The sequence below is a fragment of the Lethenteron reissneri genome, chromosome 39 (genome assembly GCF_015708825.2).
Source record: "Lethenteron reissneri isolate LAM-NWPU_2019-01 chromosome 39, ASM1570882v1, whole genome shotgun sequence".
Taxonomy (NCBI): Eukaryota; Metazoa; Chordata; class Hyperoartia; order Petromyzontiformes; family Petromyzontidae; genus Lethenteron; species Lethenteron reissneri.
The window spans coordinates 505,245-531,626 of NC_083817.1; the positions used below are offsets into that span (position 1 = coordinate 505,245).

The 26,382-nt window shown below is 51.5% G+C and overlaps 1 protein-coding gene across 1 annotated transcript; it reads right to left on the bottom strand.

Annotated features, from left to right (window-relative positions):
- Positions 1–1,045: 1,045 nt before the first annotated feature.
- Positions 1,046–22,768, bottom strand: PALMD (palmdelphin). Its single transcript, XM_061567486.1, has 8 exons — positions 22,533–22,768; positions 8,158–8,407; positions 6,351–6,431; positions 5,045–5,175; positions 4,652–4,766; positions 3,845–3,875; positions 2,876–2,977; positions 1,046–2,346 (listed from the first exon to the last, which is right to left on the bottom strand). The coding sequence occupies exons 2-8, from the start codon at positions 8,200–8,202 to the stop codon at positions 1,562–1,564; spliced, it is 1,290 nt and encodes a 429-aa protein (XP_061423470.1). The 5' UTR covers positions 8,203–8,407; positions 22,533–22,768; the 3' UTR covers positions 1,046–1,561.
- Positions 22,769–26,382: the final 3,614 nt, after the last annotated feature.

Sequence of the window (26,382 nt, forward strand, 5' to 3'; positions counted from 1 at the left end):
GTGGAACATTTCAACCGCGAATTATTGCAAAATTAAAGCGTTGCAACTGCACATTTTATCCGCAAATTTTATGGTTGTGAAAATTTTGCAGCAAAATTGTCATTTGTACAAATTGCTTACGCTCGATTAAAAATTCGTATAACGTATCACTTTCACCCTGTGCACTTGCGAGTATATTCCTTGCAAACGAGACACATTGTCTTCATTGTCTCTTGCCTGCTCATTCAGGACAATACCCCGTCCTCTTTCTTGTATGCAGAGTATATGTACCCACGTGTACTGCAGTCGACTCGAGCCACCGTGCGATTGTGTCGAGGAGGATCGTGACGCACGCGGCACGTGGCACGCGGAGCGCGTGGGGGCCACAGAGCTGCGATGTTCGCCCCAAGTGGCACGGCGGGCGGTGGGTCATACGGCAGCCTCGTGGTGGTGGGGATTGTGAACGTGGAGTACCCCCCCGCTGTGCGGTATCACCAAGCCACTACTGCAAACGAGACGACCCTGGTCTCTCGAGGTCTCAGATGGTTAAAACAAAATACACTTGTGGTCGGGCGTTTTTAAAATGTCAAATTGAGTATTGAGATGCCGTGCTTGTTATTTGGCACGCGAATCAACGCATTCCACTGCGCATTGGGGATAGCGACAGTGCGGTCGTGGATCCGGGGGAGTGGGGAGGGTGATGGGGCAATTACCCCCCCCACCCTCCTTGTGACCCACAACATTAGGACTGTACTCGATTGATATTTAATGGAGAACACACAGTGAATATATATTCATGTTATCGATGTAGAGCCCTATTTAAAAAGCTTTGCATTTAAGGACCTCCCTTGGGAAGTTGGTAGATCCGTCTCTTCCATGGTGTACAACCCGACACTTGGAGGAGGATATGCAGAGGAAACTGGGCCGGCAACGCCCAATTACTGAATGCCATCAATTATACAAACTCGCGGGCGAGGACATGTGCAAGCGTTGCCTGCGAGAGACTGTGCGGATGACGGAGGCCTGCGAGTTCACGTCTATCGTTTGAATTTAGAAAATCAAGATCTAAAAACCATGAACTCCTTTTTAATCACAATGTTTCGTATTATAAGATCCTGTACATACTACACATATTCATATAAAAAGATTACACGCTGAAAAATAAAAGATTTTCTTTGGCACGGAGGCACCAAGTCCGAGATGATGCGAATGTGATTGGTGCAATGGCTGTCGAGCCGGAGCGATGATTCACAGCGGCCATCGACGCTCAAGTGAGAATTCACAACTCGCTCGCACGTCCCACGGGGAGGGATCTCGAACGGAGCGGACCAGCCAACCTGAATGACTTACAGTAAAACTCATGGCACTTATGAGCATCATCCCATGAATGCAATTGGCTAGACTTTAACAATACAATTCCGCTAATATGTCAAAGTAAAATATGGACATTTTCAGCCGATACATTTTTCTTCTTTTCAGGCACGCATACAGCATCTAATACGACAAACAATTTCTTGGGTATAACACCGCGTTTGGCTGCTGTTCTTTAACTCTACAGACACAGCTGAATAATGAGAACAATTCACATGATGCTGCAGCATCGACAGGCACACGGCTTCTTGGTGGCCCTGGGCGGTGGCTCTGCCGGGCCCGTCGTGGGGTCCGCCGTGAGTGGCGTCGCCGCGGTTGCGTCGTCGGCGGCGTCATCCTCGTCGCCTCCGATCACCACCAGCTCGGCCGTGCCGGCGCCTTCGTAGCCCAGCGCCTTCCTGGTGTCCTCTTCGTCCTCCACCTGCTCGTAGCCCATGAACACCATGGTGACGGGCCTCTCGGGGTCGATGTCCCCGCCCGCGATCGACGTCCCCCCCGCGCCCTCGTCGTCGCCCGCAGGCTTCGGGGCGTGGCCGTCGGCGGCGGTGGCGCCGTGAACGGCGTTCGGCTGCGGGTAAACTCGGGCCAGTCCGTCTTTTGTCTCGATGCCCATCACGGCTTCTCTAGCGAGGGGAGGGGACTTGGCCCGAGGGCTCGCCGAGCTCGCGGCCGGACCCGGAGGCTCCGCGCTCGGCGCCGGGGCGTCGTCGTCGTCGTCGGTCGTCGCTTTCTGCTCCGGGCTGGGAGGAGCCGCCGCCACGTCCGCGGAACCGGCCCGTGACACCAGCGCGTCCACCTCCTCCGAGGACATGGCCTCCACTCCGTTGGTCAGCGGCTGCCCGTCGTGGCCGATGGCGTAAACCACCTTGGAGCCGTCGTCGTAAACCTTGACGCCGCGCGACTGCGCGTCCTCGGGGCTCATCGGCGTGCTGGACACCACCCGCGTCTCTCCCGTCTTGGAGTCCTTCTCCACGCTGATGGCCATCGCGTACACGGCTGCCGGGCACACAAACAACACAAAGAGCGTGCGGTTCGTGTCTAACAAGAGAGACATCGCGCTGTGGGAAACACTACTTTCAAATTGCAGATACACTGCAGATTAATAAAATGTTCGCCACAAATCTGGCTGTCGCCTGATGAAGCTGGTTGTAATTACTGGCGAAACGTCGTTCTCGGATTGTAAATGTTGTGGCTTGGCTCTCCAACACACCGGTTAGTGCTGTACTAGTATACTACACTATACACTACACTATACACTACACTATACACTACACACTACACTACACACTAGTGCTGTGCTCGTGACGAATTGCCACATTCTGTTTACATGACAACCTTCACTAGTTGGCTGTGTCGGGTGGTGGCGGGTTGAACGACACTTTTATATATTCACGCAATACAACCCAAAAAACCTGTTATGGAGGCTTTCCGATGTTTACTTCTGAGTAATACACTGAAATATACACAAGCAGCCGCTGTGAAGTGAGGGAGGAGAGGGAGGGGGAGGGATAGAGGGGGGCCGTACCGGCCCTCTCGCCGTGCTCGCCGGGGCCGTCGCCGTGGGCGCCACGCAGGGTGAACCCCGCGGGGAAGTCGGGGATCTCCGTGATGATGTACTGCACCCCTCCTGCAGAGCCACGCGGAGCCACGCAACATCCTTTTACAACCTCGCTGGTGAATGTGGGAAGCATAGGCTGAACACAGCACAACAATCGATTTCGCCTTGCTGCCATCTGCTGGCAATGTAGCTCCTACAACGCCTGTTCTAACGCAAGGTGGTTGCCCATCCAAGCACTAACCCGGCTCACCCCTGCTCAACTTTAAAGTTCTCCTTAGATCGGGCGCATTCTGGGTGACTTGGCCGTAGGTTATTTCTCAAAGCTTTGGGCATCGTGCATGAATCTGTGATTTAATCAATTTCACACAAGTACTTGCAGTTTGCAGTGCCCAGTGTCTAGTGTTTACAGATGTCCTTTATGGGTGAGATGAGGACGCATGGAACAGGATATGATAGGGCCGATGTTAGCGAGTAACACATCGAAAATGCAATTTTGCCCATCAACCTATAACATGCTGTGACTGTCAACCGCACGTGCTCAGTGCAGTCAAAATGAAAACATTGTTGCAGCTGGCATGACGCAGAGCTGCATAATGTACCTAGCCTCCTATAAACTGCTGCTGCTGCTGCAAGCCTGTTCAATATTTATGCAACGCGATTAATAAGCAGACAGTACTCCTCTTTCCCATATCTGCTCGCCTTTCTTGAGCCAACGCTGGTTAACTGCCAGATTCTGCCCGAGTCTGCCGATGAGACAGTGAATGTTGGAGCCGGTCCAAAATGTACTTGCGTTGAGCCAAATAATGATGCACCTCCAGATGGCAGTGTGTGCAGCTGGTGGGATGCGTGTGGAGGGACAAATATGGATGAGATTAACAGTGGCATGGCATGGAACAATGAAATGGTGTTAAAATCAGAATATGACAAGAGTCTCACCGTCATCATCGGGGAGCATGGTCTCTACATCCTGAGAATGGCACAACACAGAGCGTGAGCTTCATCGCACACTGCATTCCAAGTTAAACAGCAAATGTGTGTCTGTGCAGTACAAATTCTTCCTATAATCACAGAAGTGAACTCTAAGCCATCAAAGGTCCATCACAACGTATTGAGTCACAAAGGCAAAGACTGGCATGGAGCTGCTAGAACTACAACACGCCAGGGCACATTGATCACAGACCATTGGTCTCTACCACCAATCGCCTCATCTGCAATCGTATTGCCTGAGTCATTTCTGTCTCGCAAAGAGACGATGAGGGGCATCAGCAGTACCAAAGGGAGGGGGGTAGGGGGACGCTCAGAGGGCCTCTCCAACGCCACTCCTTGGCAGATTTCGGTTGGGGGTGGTGAATGAGAGTCTCAGTGGGTGGGAGCCTCATTGCTTTCTGTATTTTTAACACGTAGGCATTTGCCACCAATATTCTGATTCAAAGTAGATTTTTTCAAGATCAGATCGCGCAAGTCAAATGTGTTGTACACCCTCCTCCACCGACACGGCCAATTCATAATGTTGTCATGCGATGAATAAATGCGCTGCTTCAGTAGCACTACCAGCGTGTGGAAGAGCGATCTCACAACATTAAACTCTTGGGTACGGACGGTCTGCGTATAGGTAGAACGAGCAGCATCAGGCAGTTGTCAGAATTAATAATCTATTTTGCATCTTAGTAAAACGTATGCGTGTTGTGACGTCGACGGAATGTACAGTCAGTTGGCGTCGACCCTGCAGTGTGTACAGGGCACCTGCTGGGCGCCGTCTGCGGGGGGCTCCTCGGGGTGCAGCTGCTGCAGCACGGCCTTTTCCCGCAGCAGCAGCTCCCGCTCCGCACATTCCATACGACTCACTTCCTCTTCCAGCCTGCGCACCGCACGCGCCACAACACGGGAGCTGACGTTTGATGTTGATGGCAGAGCGTCGAGCAACGTGTAAGCACTATAAAGTGTGTTGATTGTCAATAATAAGATGATGGTGAATAATAATGGGCAGCGCATTGAAGGAGCTGCGATGATGGAGAACAAGACGGTTCTCTTTTGAGCATACAGACAATGACAGGGTCCTTGGAACAACGACGTCACATGACCCGACACCCGCGCGCGCCCTCACCCTCGTGCGCCCTCACCCTCGTACGCCCTCACCTGCGCACGTTCTCGTAGAGCTGCTCCGTCAGGGCCTCATCCTCCTTCACGCGCTCCTCCGCCATGTCCGTCTGGGACGGTGTCCTCTTGAGCTGCCCTCCCAGCAGCCACTGCTCCCGCATCGACTTGGTCTGCTCGCACGCGGACAGGGCGCCATGACGACCGCAGGGCACCATGACGATGGGCCATGGCAACAGGGCGGTGCACGAGAGGGAAAACCACAAATACACATTGCGTGAATAATTGTGGCTCGTAATATTTCAGTTAGCAGGGGTGTAGCGACGTGTGGATTAATCGATGAATGTGATTAAACTCACGAAGCACCGTGTATTTAATCACGAGTGTAGAAATTCACTGCGCACAATTCGTGTATCTCGTCGTGAATGAGTTGTCATGAATCCTGGCAGCTATGTGTGGCAGCTACTTTAACGATGTCCAAAAAATGAATGAATTGAAACTAAATCAAGCCAAATCTTGAATACATTTGGTATTCGCGCCATCATTCTTACAGTGCAAGGTTCGCAGGAGCACGCTGCGTTTCGCACAGTTTGCAGTCGTTTAGCAGTAGAGGCGATGGTGCTGTGTGCTTCCCAATTGCGTATATTGTGGGTAGACTTCTAAATTTGTTCGATTTGGATGACGACTCCGACACACAATGGCCTATTCTTTGAGAATGATGTCGCCGGAACTTTAAACGACCACTGTGAGGCGAACAGCGGCGGAGCATTTGTACGGTTCATAGCCGGCAGTATTGTGGTCAGGAGATGAAAAGAGAAAATCACTGTGACGTGACCAGAACCGGTCTCCGGGGGAGGCTGTTATTGATGCCCCTGTGCAGCCGATGGGAGCCGCTCTCCATAAACACGGTGCAGCAGCAGCAGCGAATATTTCAGCAAAGTAAACAATGAGGAAGCCTCGTGTACACATCGCAAACTCCGACCACGGCGAGCTTTCTCTGGGCCCTCTGGGTTTCCTCCCACATTCCAAGTTGGCCAAACATCCCAGCGCAAGACCTTCCAGAAGAAGGGTCTGAGACTCAGAGAGGCTTTCCTGGGGAAAGTAAGGGACATTTTTACTATTATTACTACGTGCGAGCCAACAAAATGTGGTGCTCTTTTGTGAGAATCTTTGTCACGGCGCGCAGCCTCGGACACGTCAAGCCTGGCAACGACTTCATGGTGACATCACCACTGCTGCTCGTCATGAAAGGCAGCGATTGTCCGTGTGAAAGTGCCCGGCGCTTGTCCTTACACAAACACAACTCGTCACGTGGCCCGCCGCGTAGCGCGCTCTGCGTGAGCGCTACCTTCAGGTGGTGCAGCTTCAGCTTCTCGTCCTCGAGCTCCTGTTTCTTGTTCTCCGTGTTGGTCTGCGCTTTCCTTCGCTCCTACACCCAGCGCGCGCCGACACACGACGGGGGAATGTCATACCACGTCAGAAATGAGACTAGCAACGGGCATGTCCCCCTGTAGGAGCCATGGCGAGGAGTACAGTGCTACGGGGCAGCGCTGCAGAGTACTTTGGGAAAGGCTGGCTGATTTTTCAGTCAGACTGCGCGAGTAAAATGTGTGTTGTACACCCACCTCCACCCGACAAAGCCAATGAATAATGCCACGTGATAAATGTGCCAATTCAAAGGCAAACAATGCTGCATTGAGTTAGTTAATTAAATAATGCATTATTAAACTCACTATCCAGTCATTGAATGCGCATGCAATAATGTGATCTTTGCAGCCACTGAAGGTGCCATATCCACCAGAATGTTAACAACGACATTACATCGTGACCACCGAATCATGAGAACTCATTGAAAGGGAGCGAGTCGTTATATACCTCCGATAAAATATACAATATCCTGATTAGAGCCGGAACCCAAGCGGAAACGTGCAGGTTGCTTGAGACGTCGAGAGGTTTGAGAGGTTGGGTGGCCTGGGCAGGAGGGAGCGAGGGGCGGCGTGCAGGAGAGTGGCGGCACCACGAGAGAGACAAGGGCACGTGGAATAGACCAACACTTGCCAGGCATTGTAATGATGCCTCGATTCACCAACCAAAAACATTCAGCATTACACCCCTGTATGGAATATGTGTGTGAGAACAGATTATTTATAATGCATGCAAATCGTATGCTAATTAATGCTGCTGGGACGTTATACATGAAATTAAAGTACAAACGAGAAACTAAAGCCGAGATACACGTAACAAACGAGACAGGTTTACGATCCAGAGAGACCGTGCTAATGTGACGACAACACAAACAAGTCGGACGGTACAAACAAGAGAGTGAAATGTTTATTGGAATGGAGCGCAATCCCCGAGTGGTGACGATTTACGGAATCTCCGAGCAGGCAAATCGCCGCTACGCGCGGTGCCGCACGCCACACACAGTACAGCCTCATCCTCGAGGACGCTGCATAAAATAATAATAATGATAATCAGTCACACACCCTTTGCCGGTCGTGCTAATGTGTTCCGCTGGCCTCATTAAAACACACTGCACTGGCAAGAATAACGACTCCACTACTAATCAGTGGGGCACTGTGAAATGGTTTGAATTAACAATCAGCGTTTGGCACCGTGTCCTTGCCTCATTCAAACTCGACCAGAAGTGCAGCGAGACGTCAATGTAGCAGCGGGCCGACTGCTGCGACGAGAAGGCGGCCAATGAATAGTCCAACGCTGGCACTCCTCTTATCTGCGCTCCGATCGTCTACAGCTCCTCTATCCGTGGGCCTGGGTCAATCCACGAGCTGCTGCTCCCACCTCTCGCGATCTGGCGATGCTTTGATAACGATGCTACGGTAACTTTGAAATACATTTACAACCGCAGCAATAAAGTGCCTCTAATCCACGATGAGATCGGGCTTCCCCAGCCACATCGTATGCGAGAGGTGTTAACGACGACTTTTTCTGCATTTTCCCAAGCCGCAGCGTCAACAAACATCTTTTGGCCCAAGCCAGACTTGAAACGGGAATTTTAGGGGTGTAACGATGCAATTGTTCATCAATCAATATCGATTGTGAAGCTCAACGATACGCGCATCGAGCAAGGCTGCCGAGATATGAGTGTCACCTCGATGCTGATTTGAGCAGGAGATCACTTTGAGTGTGATTACCATCAACATCTGCAGCCTCCGCTGGCGAAGATCCACGTCCGCCATTCTCCCAGGCAAAGGCTTCGGGCTGCTGCTCGCAGAAGTCGCGTCCTTCTCTCCAGGAAAAACGCTCGGCCTCGCCGATATCGCGCCGTGCTCTAGACGCTCATCCACAGCCTGTCCCGCAGCCCCAAGGCCTCAGACGAAGAGGTCCAGGATGATGTCGATGGTTGAGAAACACACGTTGACCGCCAATGTGCAGTCTTTACTCCTGCAACAACAAAGCACGATGCGTCTTAGTTCCAAAACAACACCAATAATTTACGGAGGGGAGCATCGCTGGGTCTCAGGCCCAATGCCATTAAGGAGAGGTTGGCTTCATTTGTAAGGAACCCGGAGAACGCGGAAAAAACCCACAGCGACGCTTAACACCGCCACCTCCTGCTTGTGAGAGGCGGCGGCGATTTTTGTGCGGAGCTGCGAACATCTCCATCAATCATATGGGAAGTTAAAGGTCATTGCTTCCTCACGGTATATTCTGTCCTCCCATCGCATAACCAGGAGAGGTCCATGCATTTGATTCCACAGAGAGAACGAGAGAAGCATGTGGAACAGGGAATGAACGCAGATTCGAGACATCGCTGACTCGGACATGTGAATGGGCTTGGGCAGGACACATCGGTAGAGAGGATGATGGCTGACGACAGACTCGTGTGAGAATGGGAGCCAAAGGAGGGGAAGTGTCCGAGAGGATGACCACAACAGACGATGAAGCAAGGAGATCAGTTCAGGAGCAGGAGTTGGACGGGTGGTGATGGAAGGCGGCGGGCTTGAGGAGGTCTTCATCCAGTAGGGGATAGACAATGGCTGATAGTATTTGTGACGACGAGACCTGAACCATACCCAGGACTTGTGACGCATCAGACAATGCACTCGCCTACCTGGACACCACGCTGCTCTGCATATTTACGCAAGTCACTGTGGTCACACAGAACACACGGGTTGTGTAGATACGGGCTGAGATTACTCATGCTGCGAGTGGTCGTTCCACATTCTGTTGCAGTGATGCTCAACATTTGAGAACATGCCATCTCATGTTGTTGTAAAACACTCTCCTGGGTCTTGACTCCGAGGCATTTGGTGGTGCAGAGCCGATGGAAGCAGGTGGCGGCGGCGACTGATGTTGTATACACGCAAGGGGCTCTGCATGTTTCTCTTTAAAGCCATTTCCACAGCGCAGAAATGTTCATCATATCCGTAAAAAATTAACTTGCTGTTGTAAAAGGCCCTTTCTACGCTAAGCCACCCAGGATTACCAGCGGGGGTGACATTCCCAATGTCTTATCGGGTCATTCCGAGCGCAGAGCCAGGCACCGCTGAGAACCTGAGTTCGAATCCAGACAGCTGCCTGTGGTTGAACGTGGTACTCAAGTGCGTCCCGCCACCAATGACCGCATGGTAATCTCATGGTAATGAAGTTAGATTTCCACTTAATTTGGATAAATTCCAGCTGACTATATAAATATTATTTGGTGAAACTGCATTGACAGTGGTGCACAAGCACACAAAACCCTTCAATGACGAATTTGCGAATATGCAGAGTAAGAAACATGGCTTGACTGTCATCCAACGAATATCACTCTGTGGCAGACGCTACATGGCACCAAGAGCTGCGCTGCACCTTCGTGATGTGACGTCGACATCGCGTCCTAGAGAGAACTTGAGAAAAAGGCAACAAACATTTGCACCACTCCCGGGCACGTCCTATTATCTGTAGAAACACGTAGGTCACATGTTCCATTCATGTACAGACATTATAATTGTATTCAAACCAATTTGGTGGAGTGGATAATAATATGAAAGAGCGTAAATATTTATCGGACGGTAGTTGTAAAACCATTCGTTTTGTGGTCTGCGATGCTCAAACAGTGCAAAACCCCATCCCAAAGAAACGTACGAACGTAGCTTTTTGATCTTCATTCCAAAAAGTCAAATCTCAATGTGCAGTTGGTTGGCCTGCGAATGGCCCCCGACGTCCGTGCGCGTGCATTACGCACACGGGGCCAGTACCGGACCACGGACTATCGCTAAGAGTACACTCCGACGTGGTGGGCGACAACGAACGCAGTCCGTTTTCCGTGGGAAATATGCCATATCTCACCTCTTCGCACGAGACAATTTCCTGGACGCTTGTACGAACTTCCTGCAGGAGGTCGCAAACATTCCGCGTATCCTGGAGACGCGGCGCGTGCGATCTCGGAGGAAGCGAGCTTCTCGCGGGGAGCGTTCGGAGCTATCCCACCGCCCTCCTCGCCACAGCACGCGGCTTCAATCGTCGCGATAGCGTTTGTACCGGAACGCTCGCTTGCATAGGGCAGCCTCACGGAGTCTCAAAACTCTTTTTCAGGAGGATCGTACCAAGTTTACGCAGTAGTGGATAACATTGCTACGTGTAATCACGAATGAGTAAATATGCAGGTACATTTTTATTCATTGGGATGTTTGGTCAAGACCCGTTGCATTGCATGTGTTTTTAGCTATGGGAGGAGACTGAAGAGTGGAGGATCGCTGAAATATGAAAACAAAACGAGACCAGTATCGCTTTTGTTTGACAAACGCTCCAGCGATACTGAGACCATGAACTGGTTTACATGTGAGACGTATCCATGTCTGGTTACATACTCGTGCAACAATGACCCCACACACACGGTGGTGTTCTAAGAAATGCCGGTGTGACAGAGTCATCCAAGTAGACACCAGGTCAGGGAAGTAGATCTCCATCCACCCACAGTCTCATTCTCCGCAGGTCGGGTGGCCCGCAGTGGAGAGAAAGTGGCGAATGACCCCGTTCACCACTGCTCATTGAGCCGCCATGTTCATCAAACGCCATTCTTAATCATATACCCGCACCGCGTTAGCACACTCTGCCAGGCCTTGATGCAATCCTACGTACGCATAATGCTCATCTGCTATGCAGCCCGTGGGTTGGCGCGGGTTATGAACTTATTTACACTGGGCGCTCTGGCCGGCGCATGGCTCGGTCAGGGCCGCGCGAGGCCCCGCGCGGCCCTGGTGGACACGCACGGAGTTGGCTTCTATGGGCGGCTCGTCATTCCCACGGGAGGAATCTCCCTCCATCTGCCCACTGGCCGATTTTTTAGTATTTCACAACATCTCTCACGAGAGCCGGGTAGCGGAGCCGTACCCCAGTTCACATTCAACGCTCGTGGCCCAGATGTTGGCCAGGAAGGCACTTACATAAAATACGTTTCCCTCGCCCCTACGTGGGGCTCCTGCGGGCCTTTTGGGCCATGATGCAATGCAGCAAGATTGCCAAATATTCACAACGTTTTGAATCAATTTCAGTTCATTCGTGTGTGGTTTGTGTCTCCGCGTCTCTCTCCGGGTCCACAAACAGCACCCTCTGCCACGCCTCCCACGTGGCTCTACCCCTGGCCCCAGGGCGTGGAGGTCACAGAGCTGTTGTAAAAAAGCTTCTGTTAACATTTTTTACATGGCCAGTAGATATGTTAGGTTTTATTAATCTGGGCAGGGCACAGGTAACCTTTTCCTTCCTGAGGGCCACAAGGGACTGTCCAATATCTTTGTTGGGCCACACGTGAACACCCACAACTCAGTCACTGCTGTCACTGGAAGATGGCCTTGCAGCGACAACAACTCGACACGTCCGTCAATAACACTGCCTTAAAAGGGAATATTTATTGACGATTGTTTGGAGTTTTTGTGATTTATGTGTGTGCACCATTGCCAACGTGGTATCACCACGTAAATTATTTAACCTTGCAGATGACAGAAGTGACGAGTGAGCACACTTAGATTAGAAACAAGGTAAAACATATTCCTCTCCAGCACTCGATTAGAAGGAGGTCAAGAGGCTTACAGTGACTATATCGTTCACGAGACGTTGAGCAGTGGTAGGCCTCGCATGCCTTCAGGTCGTACCAGATGAAGTAGTGGGTCGCGTTCGGCCTGTGGACCACAGATGGGTTCCCCACCACGGAATGTGAAGGCACAGCCCTGAAATCGCCTGCTCACGCCACCGTTGGCAGAACTGGCGTCCACCATGAGAGCGAACCCAAAAGGATATATGGCCTACTCTTCCACACTGACCACAGGTTTTGGAAGAGGTGGGTGCACCCATTACCCCACTGCACGCGACCTGCTGATTGACTCACAATAGTGAAACCATGTACACCGCTGGGTGAACGGAGGAGGGGGCGGTTTAAGAAACTTTATCTGTTATTACAACTGCCGTGCCGGGAGTTGTAATCGAGCCGCTGACCTAGGGATTGTAAGTCCAGCGTGCTCACCATTACACCACTGTGGCTAGCTCCTTAATCTGGGCCAAGGCCGTTGATGTAATGTTCCATACGTGTAGCGCTGGCCCGGCAAGCTGTCCAACGAGGGACGTCCCCGCGTGCGCGTCTCGCCTCCTCGCTGACCCCGTGACATCTCGGCGGCTTCCAGGGTAAGCCCAGATCGAAGCGTGCGGTCCCAGGAGCCCGTATTGGCTGGGTCGCCATGGGAACGTGGCCGTCCGGTACCAGCACCGGAGCCGGCACCGATTCCATCGTCGTGGAATCGAGACATTAAGTTTGGCAGTCAGTCGGCGTTCAACTCGGAGCCCAGAATGTGGCTCCTCCGCCATCACGGCGCCGCGTGGCTCTCAAGGTGCGGGAGCGGACGACCCCGACGCTGAACGATGCTGCGTGAACACTGCGCACGCCGCACAACGCTGCGCGTTTGGAAATTACGGCCGAGGGGCCCCACCACTGGGAATATAAAATAGCGAGAGGGACGCACGGGAATCCAGCTGCGCAAACAATGGAACAGGAAATCCCACCCAGCGCTGTCCCTCAGCCTTCCTATGCAATGCAGCCATTCTAAAGACGGATTTCCTGTCCACTGCAACTGCAGCTTCGGCGTTCAATATATTCGTGAATGTTTCGGGCTTAGTGATTGTGCCAAGAGACAATAACATAATTGTCGTTTCATTCAGATCAAAGCCGCACTCGTTATTGCCGAGGGGCTGTTGTTTAGGACAGTGCAAGGTAAACAACATTGTTCTCAGGACTATTTTGCTCAATATTTTATTTTTAAAAATACCACCGAAATAAATAACAATGTTTAAAATGACAGCAATTTTACTTTTGCCTCTGTACTCCACGTTGAATAACGCAAACGAGCTGCGAGGTCGTCCGTAAGAGGGGAACGCAGTGGGCTGACACACCCCCTCCTGCTGACGACGGTGTAGCTCCTCTGAAACATTCTTATCACTTAACACGCTGCTCTTCTGCATTGTATTCTGACTTCCTCGTTCTGACCTGAAGATGCTTGGCACAGTTTCAAACAAACGTTCCTAACCTATTGCATCATTAGGCTCTGAGAATTGTTCTGCATCTCACCGGTGAGTGATCCGAAACAAAAATAATTGGGATGTTAAACACTCATACATGCGGCAATTTAATGTTGGGTAGAGGGTCTTTAAAACACTAATTTAGCCAAATCATTACTTGGTCAAATCCCAAAATTAATTATGAATTAATTATGGATTACACATTCTGATAGTCAAGCCCAAAACATGTTGGTACAGCCTTCGCTCACACACAGGGAGGGGGTGAGAGATTGAGAAAGAGCAGACCACATCGTTACTCAATCGGTTTAAACATTTGTTTACACTTTGCTTGACATTGACTTGTGCCGTGGCCTCTGCCAGAGTTTGTCAAGACATGGGCCCACGCCGCCTCTCTCTCGCTTCCCGTAGCTCCCTTTCGCTCAGCTGCGGCGGCGGTACCGAGGAAGCTATTCGTGACTTTACGGCGTTGTCGAGTTTATTTTTTGTTCGGCATCGGGGATTCTAATAAGACGAGCGCTTGAAGCACGATTCCTCCGGGTCACGCTGTCGTCACTACGAACGTCAACGCCGCTGGGTTTCCCCGTCACCTCGCGGCGCACTTTGCGTCGCGTGTGCGGGCTGCGTCGGCGCGCACACACACACAGTGAGTGCGCGCACACACACACAGTGAGTTGGCACGCACACACACACACAGTGAGTGCGCGCACACACACACACAGTGAGTGCGCACACACACACAGTGAGTGCGCGCGCACACACACACATGGAGTGCGCGCGCACACACACACATGGAGTGCGCGCGCACACACACACATGGAGTGCGCGCGCACACACACACACACAGTGAGTGCGCGCGCACACACACACACGGAGTGCGCGCGCACACACACACACACAGTGAGTGCGCACACACACACACACAGTGAGTGCGCGCGCACACACACACAGTGAGTGCGCGCGCACACACACACAGTGAGTGCGCGCGCACACACACACACACAGTGAGTGCGCACACACACACACACAGTGAGTGCGCGCGCACACACACACACAGTGATTGCACACACACACAGTGAGTGCACACACACACAGTGAGTGCGCACACACACACACACAGTGAGTGCGCGCACACACACACACAGTGAGTGCACACACACACACACAGTGAGTGCACACACACACACACAGTGAGTGCACACACACACACACGCAGTGGCTGAACAACTCCCCGGTGGGGTTCTGCTGCTCGGAGCTCTTCCCGTCACCCCGGACCTGCCCCGAGGGGTCATATTCTTCGTGACGAACAAAGTGTCTCACAATGACTATTGAGGAAGCGTGGACCAACCACGTAAATAAACTCATCGTGCACTGCTGTGGAGGCTCACGCGTAATATATACACAGACACAAAGTTCGTTTGTCCGTGTAAAAATAACATAATTGTTTATCCCATCAACCTGAGTGCGGACGCTTAGCCAATGTTGAATGTTTTGTGCCGAACGGATGGCCCTTTATGATATTTGGCAAACAGATTTCTTTTCAACAGGAGTGACCCTGACGATGAGACTCTGAGAGCCAAAGCCAGTAAAACAATCGTATGGTGAAGGGTCGTAGGTTGATGAAGAGATAGACGTTTGTCTTTATATGTTAACAAGATAAATAGGAATGGAAGGATTAATCTGCACCAATGTGTTGATGTTACAGGAGTATAAAACCATATGTGCAAGTCATTAATCTACCATTCCGTAATATATTTTCCAGCTGTTCCTGACGACGCAGACAAAAAAAAAAAACAAATCTGCATTTGACACCCCGTGACAGTCGTCACGTTACGTTCGCACCGACAAACCAAAACATCACTTGCTCCTGTTTAGAATGCAGCATTGGAACAACCGTCCATATGCAACATCTAAGATTTGGCTTCCTTTTCCAGACAACGGATTTGTAAAAAAGAATCTACTGCACTGGGTGGGTCGTGTGCAGGGTGGGTCGAGGCCGATTCCGAGCTGGCCCGTGGAGTGGTCTCCACGGGCCAGCGACCGGTGGGACATTGTCAGGGAAAGATGTTGGAGGTGGCTGCGTGTGTATTGCATGGCATCCGAGGGTAATGGTAGAGAATGCTACGAGGTGCGGCGATGGCACGGGATGGCTTTGGATTGATGACATCTTAATCTTGAGTGCTCCAGGTCATACAATTGGTGAATTCTACTATGGATATTGCGAAAGGTGTCCTGGACAGGAACCCTCTGGGACTTCTGAGATACACGATAGACATGAATGCAACGCAGCACTACAAATCATACGTTTGTGTTGGGCCACATCTGGTGTTGATAAAAAAAATTCCGAGCAGGATGGAGCATTGCCTCCGATTCATCAAGAAGCAGCAGGCCCTTGAAACGTAACTTAAAGAATTCAAAAACCATCAATAAATATCCAAGATCGTTTTCGAAAACACTTTATGTACAGTACGTTTCTTGAGTTATGGCTAATTTGCAATGTATATTGTTTGCTTTAACAATAAGTCACCGTGTTCATCAGCCACTGCATTAACTACGGCAGCTAAGAGTGAGATGTAAGCTGGCAGCTGGGTACTGTAAGAAATCACTCGCAAAGCCTCAACATCAGACTGCAGGCAAATTGGCGAATGGCGCTGGTAAGAGGCAGTCGGATGCTCCCTGTTCTTTTGGCTTACGCAGAGTTTCAATCCCCGAATGTAAGAGATGCAGAATACACAAATTAATCAATGTAATTCACCATACACATGAACTGGCAAAAAGCCAGTTCAATCATTTAGAGAACCTCTGTTTCTTAATCACTGGGGTTCCAAATCACTTTCTATTATTGAAATGAAATCCGGGAAAGTGATTTCCTGCTCAATTGAGCACTGAAGGCGGAGCTCACCTGCCACTGACATTGCGGAGCTAATGGTAGAAATGTCCACAATGCTATGCATGTGCGGGTGAGACCATGCCTTGGGAAACCACTGATGTCTTTCCCACAAAGTAATGCTCAATGTATCAACCCGAGAGAGTATGTCAAGATCCACGCTTTTGTCGCGTTTATCTGAACGGGAAATGTAATAATATATTTTGTTTCACAGAGAAGTGCAGCTCTGAAATGGCACTCGACCGCTGCGTGCGAGACGTGCAGGCGAACTGTTTTCTTGTTTTACGAACCATCGGCACAAATATCCGTTGTGACCTTGGGCAAGTAGCGGAGAAATGGTTGAGAGTCAAAATTGCGAAACGCTGCGAGCTCTGCCACAAAATTGTTTACTTCCCAACAACATTGAAATAATTGTGGACATTCCACAAGCAGGTTTTTATTTAACCACTTATTTTCAGCCCGATCTGCACCGCAAATTCTCCCTCACCAGTTGCACCCGTGTTGGATTCGCGCGCGTTTTATTCCAAACACCTTCCTCCTTCTAAAAATAGTGAAATAAGAAAATATAATTATAAAATGTGGGCAAAAAATGTCGTTCAGTTTCCATAACTTTCGTGATTTTTTTTAATGAAAAAATATGAATTAGAGTAAAGTAGGTGGTTTTATCTTCGTTTCCTCTTCACAGAGACTGTTCTTTGCAAACAGCTGTGACAATGACTGCACACACACAAGGGCCTCAATATTCATATCAGGTCAGACCCGGCCTAAAACAAATGTTGACTGCATTGTAACCCATAACCTACGCAAAGGGGGTTGCGTTTACATTATACACTGTACTTGGTCATGCTCTGCCGAAACATTTCGCAGCAAGACCAGAGAGAGGAAAGTGAATACAAATCTGTGTTCTGAATACGCACTCAGTGCCTCCATCGCTGTGTAACAGCAGACGACGAAGGCAGCGGTCGGAGCTAACGAGGACAACGCGGTTCTAATTAAAGTCGTCCTCAGCTGGCGCGAGGGAGACCGTGGCAGGGTAATTGATGTGCGGTGGGGAAGTGCTGGCGGGGCCAGGGCTGAGATTAAAAGCACACAGGAAGAGGCGCGCATTGTCATGGAAGGTATTTTCTTTTCATTAGAGTCCACGAAAGAATAATAGCAAGGCATAACAGGCATACGTTAGAAGTGTACTTCTCGGCACGACGGTGTTGAGAACAACTGCGGATATTTATTTGAAAAATATGGTAACCCACTCTGTACCACACATCATATCACCAAGCTGACAACATTCACGTCTCAAAGCAAAACCAGGCTGGGTTCGATTCCCCACTCGGGTGCCTTCCTGTGTGGAGTTTGTATTCTCTCCCCCCCCTTCCCCCCCAATACTGCAAGAGTTCCATGCGGGTACTCCCGTTTCCCCCCATATCCAAACAATACATGCAACGCGACTGGTGTTTGGCCCAACATCTCAACAAACGCTTACCCGCAAATGACTCAATTGGCGAGTAAGCGGTCAGCACGGGAGGTCAGGCTGCGGTGCACACCTCGCACTCCTCACCGCAGCCTGCTGCCTCCGTGCTCGCCCCACCCCTCACCTTGCTTCACAAGGGAGTCTTCACGCGCACCACACCTGGCTCACGGAGTGCCGTGCTGCCATGAGAGTTGGGAGCGCGGGATCAAACTGCGTTCCCAACACATTAAACCGGCACCGCGAATCTAAACAGAAGCTTTTGCAATGCAACTGATGTCAACGCTCGCAGGGTGACAACAAATACGTGGGCGTACACAACAAGCATCTATATCCACATGTGGTTCATTCTTTTCCAAGACGTTCGTAAATGTGACTATATATAGACTCATTATATTAAGAAATACAAACACCAACCGATTAATGATTAATTATTCACTTAGTTATTATTTAGAGAGGTAGACGCCCGCTCGTGTTGCGATCGAAACGTCGTGATATTTTAATTCACTTTATTATTATCATTAAGTTTCCCATCTACGTGACTTTACCGAAAGAACCAAAGAATACAAAGAATATTATAATGCTGTTTAATGGAGTTGAACGTGTGCCAGGAGAGGCAAAATAATAACAATGGAGACGAATGACTTGCGTCTCGTATCATTTGGTTCTTTCGGTAAAGTCACGTCGGTAGAAACATAAAATAAAAATGTATCCGTCCTTCCAAACGAACCTCTCCTACTCGAGGAAGGCTTATCGTGGAGTTGCGTTGAATGGATGTGAACGATACGTCACAATAAACTGGTGAGCACGTGACAGAATCCGTCCACTCACAGGCGATGTGATGATGCTGAGTGTGATGGTGCTTTGAGTTTTTCAACATTCCTCCTCATCCTCCTCCTCATCCTCGAGCTGAAAAACCGAATTAGTTGGCACATGTGGCCATGACGTCACGATTTGATTTGATTGGCTCTGTCAAGTTGTGGAGGGTTATGGATACAACAAAAAAACTGCCATTAAACTTCAAGAAACAAACACGTTACGAACCTGGCCGCTCGTGTAAGGCCAATGCATGTGCTAGGGGCACGTGAGTCACAGCACACGACACCAGCGGCGGCCCTTAGGGAGAAACTCATCTGTTTTGAACAACTTATTTGGAAGAAAACATGGCATTTTATAAGTGATTCACATTGTTTCTCGCATTCCTCAGAGACGCAGCGACAGCCCAGCGGCAGCTAAGCACGGCACGAGCGTGCACGAGCATTGCCTCCCTGCGCTTCGCTCGCAGACAGCATCAGTGACCAACGCTATTTTCATCAAGAGCCCTTCAACTCGCGGAGTCGTGACGCAGTTAGAGATCTCACGTCGCGATCACGAAGCGGCGGCGGTGGCTACGCAGGTGTCTGCCGCAATCCAGCACTGTGGCGGCAGCGAGGGTTGGTGGATGACCGCAGGAGGTGCCGTGCCCTGGCCAGCCAGCGAAGGGTGGACTCGTACCATCTGCCCCTTCTGGAGGGGCAACTGTCGACCCCCTCGCACGCGTGAGTTTTCTCCGGGTGCTCATGATTAGGCTGACGTCTTAATACAAATATATGTAGAGGACTACAGAGCTTGGGCACATGTTGGCGTCGGCTCACCACCTGGCTGCTGACCAGCTTCAGCTTGTCTGTGGTTTCTCAGCATTTGTGAGAAGCAATTTGCATGAACAGCGCTTAATATAAACATGAAACATGAAACATGACGCACTCGGGCCCTGGGGCGAGCACCACCATGGGCCAGCTGCGCCGTTGACCGGGTTGCCGATACGCGGCCTCTGTGCCAGTCAATAATCTTCGTTTCTTGCCTAAAAAAGTGAATTTTAGGCCTCAAACTATTTATCCCCCTCAAGATTCAAAGAAGGTCCACAATTCAAGGTTGTTAATGGAATCAAAGAACGATTCGTGGCCCGTTGCCTTGTACGTGAATGTGAAACGATGCACTCCAGCGGCCCCAAACCCCCCAACTTGACCCGACGCCACATCAAGCGCCTCGAGCGCGTCAGCCGTGCTCGTCAGGCTGCGACACGCGCGTAGACTTCAGCGAGGACAAGGTTGCAGTCAAGTGCATTTAAACATTATTTACACTTCCTTTACCTCAAGACTCAAGTCATCTTTGCAAACGAGACTCGTATCCGGGTCTCGTGAGTTCTCGCCTCGTTACACAAAATCAACTTGACATTTGAACCACGTCACACGCAAAAGTTGTGTCCGTCCAATCTCAATAACCATGGAAGCAGATGCGGTGAAACCTCACGGTGCACAAATGGACAATTCTAAAGTCTCCGGCCAGAACAGTCCGTGGCCCATCGAGCCACTCGCGGCGATGCGCCGCTACTCCTGACGCAATCCCCTGGCTCGGCCACCTCAATGTGGCGTCGTCGTCGTCGTCGTTGCCGCTCCGCATTGCCGTGACCCACACAGCGACCACAGAGAGACGCTTCTACCCCTGTGAGTGATGCAGAGTGAGCCAGTGACCGCCGCCACCACCCCTCGCCGCGTGACGCGGAGAGCCCCGGGGGCAGCGTGGCCCCCCCCCCCGTCTCAGTGGCGTGCGGCCGGGAGCCGTCAGGACCCCCCTCACCGTGGCGACTGCTGACGTGCCACAACATCGGTACTCATTGATTAACCCCCCCCCACCCCGCCGAGGGATGATAGACTCACACCCAGCCAAGCCTGGGATTGGAGCTCACGCCCTTGCGACTGACAGTCGGTCGGGGTGTCGGAGCACATTCGACATTTGTGGCCTAGACCGTCGTCACTGGCTGGGCTTCAATTTGCCGATGATTCCGGTACGGCCAGCGCGAGTGAACCCTGCACTGTAACAGTTGTTGGGAAATTGGCAGGATGTTTAAAGAATGTGTATGTCCTTCCAAAAAATGTATCCCACTCACAAACAGGAAACAAATGTGGACTTCCTTTATACGTTGTGGAAATGAATGAATTTAGGACGCAGTGGATGAGTTTTAAGTTCAAGCTACACGTTGACGGACTCCATCCGATCGCAGTTATAACCAGGACGCTACAGCACAGACTGCACACATTTACTCAGCACACGGCAGCACCAGCAGCAGTGGCCACGAAACACATTCGCGTTTCGTAGAGGAGTTATTTACTCAGTTCATTGGCATAAAACAGGGAAAACGTGTTAGGATAAGCAGTTATTTATCTTACGTAAACCCGCTGTATGACAGCGATGTTGAACAGCTGCATATTACGGAGGATCACAATCAAGGGTGAATCCGGTGTAATGTCGGTCGGTTTAGTTACAAGTACACGAGCTAGAAACTCCACCTTCAGCCCGACCGCTACCAATTGCCTCGGCGTGGGGAGTGGCCGCGAGTCGCCTTGAAGGGGTTTCGTCTGCTGGAGAACGAGTCTCGCCTGGAGGAAATCCTCACGGAGATCCTGAATGGTGGCCTGTGGTTATAATTTGTTGATAAACAGAGAAACGTGGTTCCGCACGTCATCGTGCAGGCTGTTTTACCGCTGCGGCTCAGCCGTGAGTCGGACTCTCGTGGAGTCAGGATCGCGTCTCTAGAAGTGGAAGACGACTCAACAGCACACTCGCGAGCCGTCCACTGCGATCAGTGGCGGGGAGGCAAAGCTGGACGCGTGGTCACCTTCACATACTCGCGAAGCCTCCCACTGCTGGAGATGCGCTCGCTCACGAAGCGTTTCATACACGACGTGGCTCCCTCAAGAGCTTCCCTCGCTCACACCGCACACACACACACACTGCACACACCACACACACTGCACACACCACACACACTGCACACACCACACACACAACGCGCACACACACCGCTCACACCGCACACACACACACACTGCACACACCGCACACACTGCACACACCACACACACAACGCGCACACACACCGCTCACACCGCACACATCGCACACACAACGCGCACACACACCGCTCACACCGCACACATCGCACACGCACCGCACCGCACCGCACGCACCGCACGCACCGCACACACGCACCGCACACACACACCGCACACACACACCGCACACACCGCACGCACCGCACCGCACGCACCGCACACACACACCGCACACACACACCGCACACACACACCGCACAGCACACACCGCACCGCACCGCACCGCACGCACCGCACACACCGCACACACACACCCACACACACCGCACACACCGCACAGCACACAACGCACACACACACCCACACACACCGCACACACACAGCACACACCGCTCAAACAACGCTCACACCGCTCACACCACACACACACACACCGCACACACACAGCACACACACACACACACCGCTCACATACCGCACACACACGCCCATCGCACACAGATGCCCATCGTCTGTACACACTCCTCTGTAAACACCGCTAACAGCCCTGCATCAGGGGACACCGGTTGAACATTAATCAGTTTTCTTCGCTACTGCACCGCGACGCGTCGAGTTTCGGCTGCCCCCTGTTCCGTGCGCCAGCCTCCCGCACGGGCTGGTCGGGACGAGGGAGCGAGCGAGCGAGGGAGGGAGGCACGGCGAGACTCACTGCCGCCGAGCTCGGCTCACAGACGCGTGCGGGGCACAGCGAGCCGCGCCAAGATACAGCTGCGAGTGGCGATTTCCCACCGAGCGTACCTTGCTGCGTGGATCCTCTCAGCTGTGGCGGGGTCCCTGGCTCTCTCTCACTCCGCACAGCGGCAGCCCTCCCGGTGCAGCGAGCGGCGTGGAGCTGCTGGAGGCGGCGTGGAGCGAGGCGCTCTCGGGGTGCGAGGGATGTGCGGGGTGCGAGGGGTGCGGGGCGCGGCTCCGTGCCTCGCCTGCTGCTGCGGGAGTGAGCGAGCGAGCGAGCGGGTGCGCGCTGCCGTGGAGTGGGTGGGTGATGCCGTGGAGCGGGTGGGGGGTTGTCGAGATTTGTGTTTTTTTTCTCCAGGGGGAGGGGAGTGATGGAGGGATGGGCTGGTTCGCTGGGTGGGTGTGGGTGGGTGGGAGGGGGCGATGTTGGAATAGAGTCAAGTGGCTGATAGTGGTGTGGGTGGGAGCGGTGGGGGATGGATGGGGGGGGGTGTTTCGCAATGGCTTGATTAGCTCTACACAAGTCCAGAACACTTCCCGCTACAACAACAATGTGGGTTCCATTACCTCACTGGCTGCCCCACTGTAAGGGCGGCCCTTGCCGCCTCACGCTCGCCCCGCTGCGGCTGCCGCCCCCTGAAGCTGCTTGTGAGACATCGTCCATCACCCATCGTCCATCACCCATCGTCCATCATCCATCGTCCATGTGCAGGCCTCGTCACCGCGCCGCGCGTCAGCCCCGGGCGCTCGCAGCACGCAAATGTGCAAGTGGTTTTGAGAATGAAATGCATCAACAGCAGTGTCGTGCATATGGCACCGTAGCCTTAGCGCACCAACACACACAGCCACCGCATGAGAAGCGTGTTCAGAGCAATCCGACCGATACGTTTGTCGGTTGAACTTCTTTCGCACCGTCCGTAAGCAACCGTTCTCATCGTCGGTGAGGGATTTCCTCTACGGATTCCCATTACTACGATGCACGCACTGCCACATTCTAGATCCTTGTCTCTCCTGGGCTGTGTACACACCAGTGCAATCAATCTTCATTGGACGTGCCAATATCGGCCTCAATAAAGCAGGCACCAGTGCACATTAACCATCATCAGCAGCCGCCATGATCAACACACTGCTGGGTGAAGTCTTCCCCGAGTCGCCGCAACCACCACCACCACGATCCCGCGATGCAACAATCCACCCAGCACCCTGACCTGCTATGATCGCTCCATCTCCTGGGTGGGCCGTCCTCGGTCAAGTTCTATCCCTTGGCTGCCACTCCGTTATTAGTCTTGACCGTCGTAGTAGTGCAATATATAAATTATTATATATTTGATGATTCTGTAACGTTATTTTATTACACATTTTTAAAGTAGTTTATTCGAGCCAACTTTTGTGACAGAATATGTATTTCATGGAATACTGTTGTGTGTGTGCTCTGTTTTCGATGTGATCTGCAAAGCGGACGTGCTATCTGGCCTGATTCGCTTCAACGCTGCGCTTCTCTGTACGCGATTGATTTTGTCATCTTGGTGACTGGGGTCGGTCACGAGCGATGACGCCGTCGCTGCCTCTGGAGTTCTCCACCTGGCCGCACCAACTCGACACCTGAGCTCGCGCGCGCCGTGCGCTCAGTCCACGCGCCGTGCGCTCAGTCCACGCGCGCCGCCCGACTCGACCGGCGGGCCTGCCTTGCCCAGCGAGGCCACGCGCGTGGAGGAGGCAGCGTCAGCGGAGATCTCCCCCCGGGAGCACAACAAGCACGGCCTTGGGCCGCGGCGTTGCAACCGCTCCGAGTGGAGTTCCCTCTGGGTTCGTGGAGAATGCGCTGTTGAGATCTCACACGCGCCTGTAACTGAGTCCAGTGGAGGATTCGGGAGGGCGTGGGGGGGGGGGGTTGATGTCCCCCCTGGAGACCCCACAAAAATGTTTTTATTCATACTTTCCAGAGAGAATATGTTGAATGTTTTTTTTTTATGTAGGACCATACTTTCCAGATAAAATATGTTTAATGTGTTGTTTTATGTAGGACCATACTTTAAAAACCCCAATCCCCCTGGGAAGATTCTAGATCCGTCTCTGACCCAGTCAGACAAAAACATCTGCTTCTTCCAACTGGTCTCTCTTCATACTACACATGATGTGTTTCTGGGGTTTTACTGGCATCTACACCTACATCTTAGCGAGTGATGTTTTTTTCTTCTTCTAATTATGCTCGACATATTTCCGACAGCACATTCTGTGTGATGTCTTCTCATTTGCTGGAGTTTAGCTGCTGATCATGTAAAAGCACCAGCACTTTCTCCACTGTGGATCGAACCCAGCAAGATGTCTCAGTGAGCCCAGGTCTACAAGAAATGTGCATTATACTCTAATAAAATTTACCACAATGCTAGTACCAGATCTCAGTCAGTACAACACAATTAATGCTACTCGAACACAGATACCAATTCTCAGACTGTCCAGGCCAAACCTGTACTGATGGCAATCCGAGTAGAGCCACTCAGTAGGATTGCAACGATGGATCAACGAATATTGATTATTTTGCTCCCGATACATCAATTGATTTGTGGAAGAGACAATATGTTTCGATTCGTATATGGTGTACGTAAAGGTTTCACGTGATCCCTGCAACCACTGGTGGCTACTACATTCTCTCCAGTGATACACAAATCATAATTCCTGAATTGAATCGTCAGGGGACGGAGGGATGGGGGTTGTGTGGCCACACTTGCAGCCATGCAGCAGGTGGCTTCACTTTGCCAGTGTGAGGCAACTCAACTCCAGGTCAAGCTCATCTGCCACAACGCCTGCTCGCGCTTTCCTTATCAAGGGAACCCCACTCAGTCTCACGATTATTTAGCAGAGGGGCCTGCATTGCGATGTTTGATCAATTCCATGAATTACTTTTTGGCATCGAGTAAGTGAGTGTAAACCACGGTACCTTGAGATAACCCATGCATCCGAAGGGCATACCACAACAAACGTCTGCACAGATGACTTAAATCCGTTGCTATTCTGCCACGCCGTGGCCACCTCGCAGGCTGATGGCCCAGTCTTTCCCAAGACAGCACGAGGAGTGACTTTACTGTGTTGCCTCTGTGCCTCACGGCGCGCATGTTGTGCAGGGGACATCACGCACAGTGACTTGCCTTCACTTTGATCGTTTGCGTGCAACTATAGGCGTGAATGTCTGAGAGTATTCGCATCGACTGTCAAAGAATGTGGACTCACGAGGTACATCGCTTTGAGGAAGTTGCTCCTGAGTGATATTGTCATGCCCTCTAAACAGCATGAACTCGCCAATTAGCACTCCCCTTCCCTCCACCGGTGACTGAACCAACACCACGTATCAATTTGTGCGTGGTATGAAGTGCAACTGAATCAGCCTCATCAAGCGCGCACTCTCCCTTACACGCATCATGTTTGTGCACGTGACATGATGACCCCTTGACCTTTGCCAGTGTCACTGCCACACGTGTTTGTTCTCGTATCCACCTCTCTCGCGCCTCGACTCCCCTTCCCCCTCCCCCCCAATTCCTCCTCTGCCACTTCATTCATCACCCGCTCATTCTTTGCATATTCCACATTGGTGGCCATTTTCTCAGTGCTGAAGATGGCTCCCCGCTTGGTGATGTAATCCACCCTGCAGCATTCCTGTTGCCCGTGTGCCGCTCACTGTAACTCAACCAGATACGTTCGTGAGCTTTACTCTTTTATCATTTACTCTCTTCATTTACTCCCTGACTTTTATTTATATCGGAGAGAACATCACTTTCATCATGGTCGGATTTGACACAACATTTAAGTATTAAGGGTGCATTGATGTAATTGATTAATACATCTTGATTTAAATCAATAGCAATATATTATAAACGCACGTGATGAATTTGTGCGTGACAATTATTTTTTATTTCAT

Bases quoted from the DNA above. Each gene is read 5' to 3' on its own strand.
- PALMD (XM_061567486.1), bottom strand. From the start codon at position 8,202: ATGGCGGACGTGGATCTTCGCCAGCGGAGGCTGCAGATGTTGATG. The intron at 6,432-8,157 runs GTAATCACACTC...CGCTGGGTGTAG, and splicing joins GGAGGCTGCAGATGTTGATG to GAGCGAAGGAAAGCGCAGAC. The intron at 2,347-2,875 runs GTACGGCCCCCC...TGTGCCCGGCAG, and splicing joins CGAGCACGGCGAGAGGGCCG to CCGTGTACGCGATGGCCATC.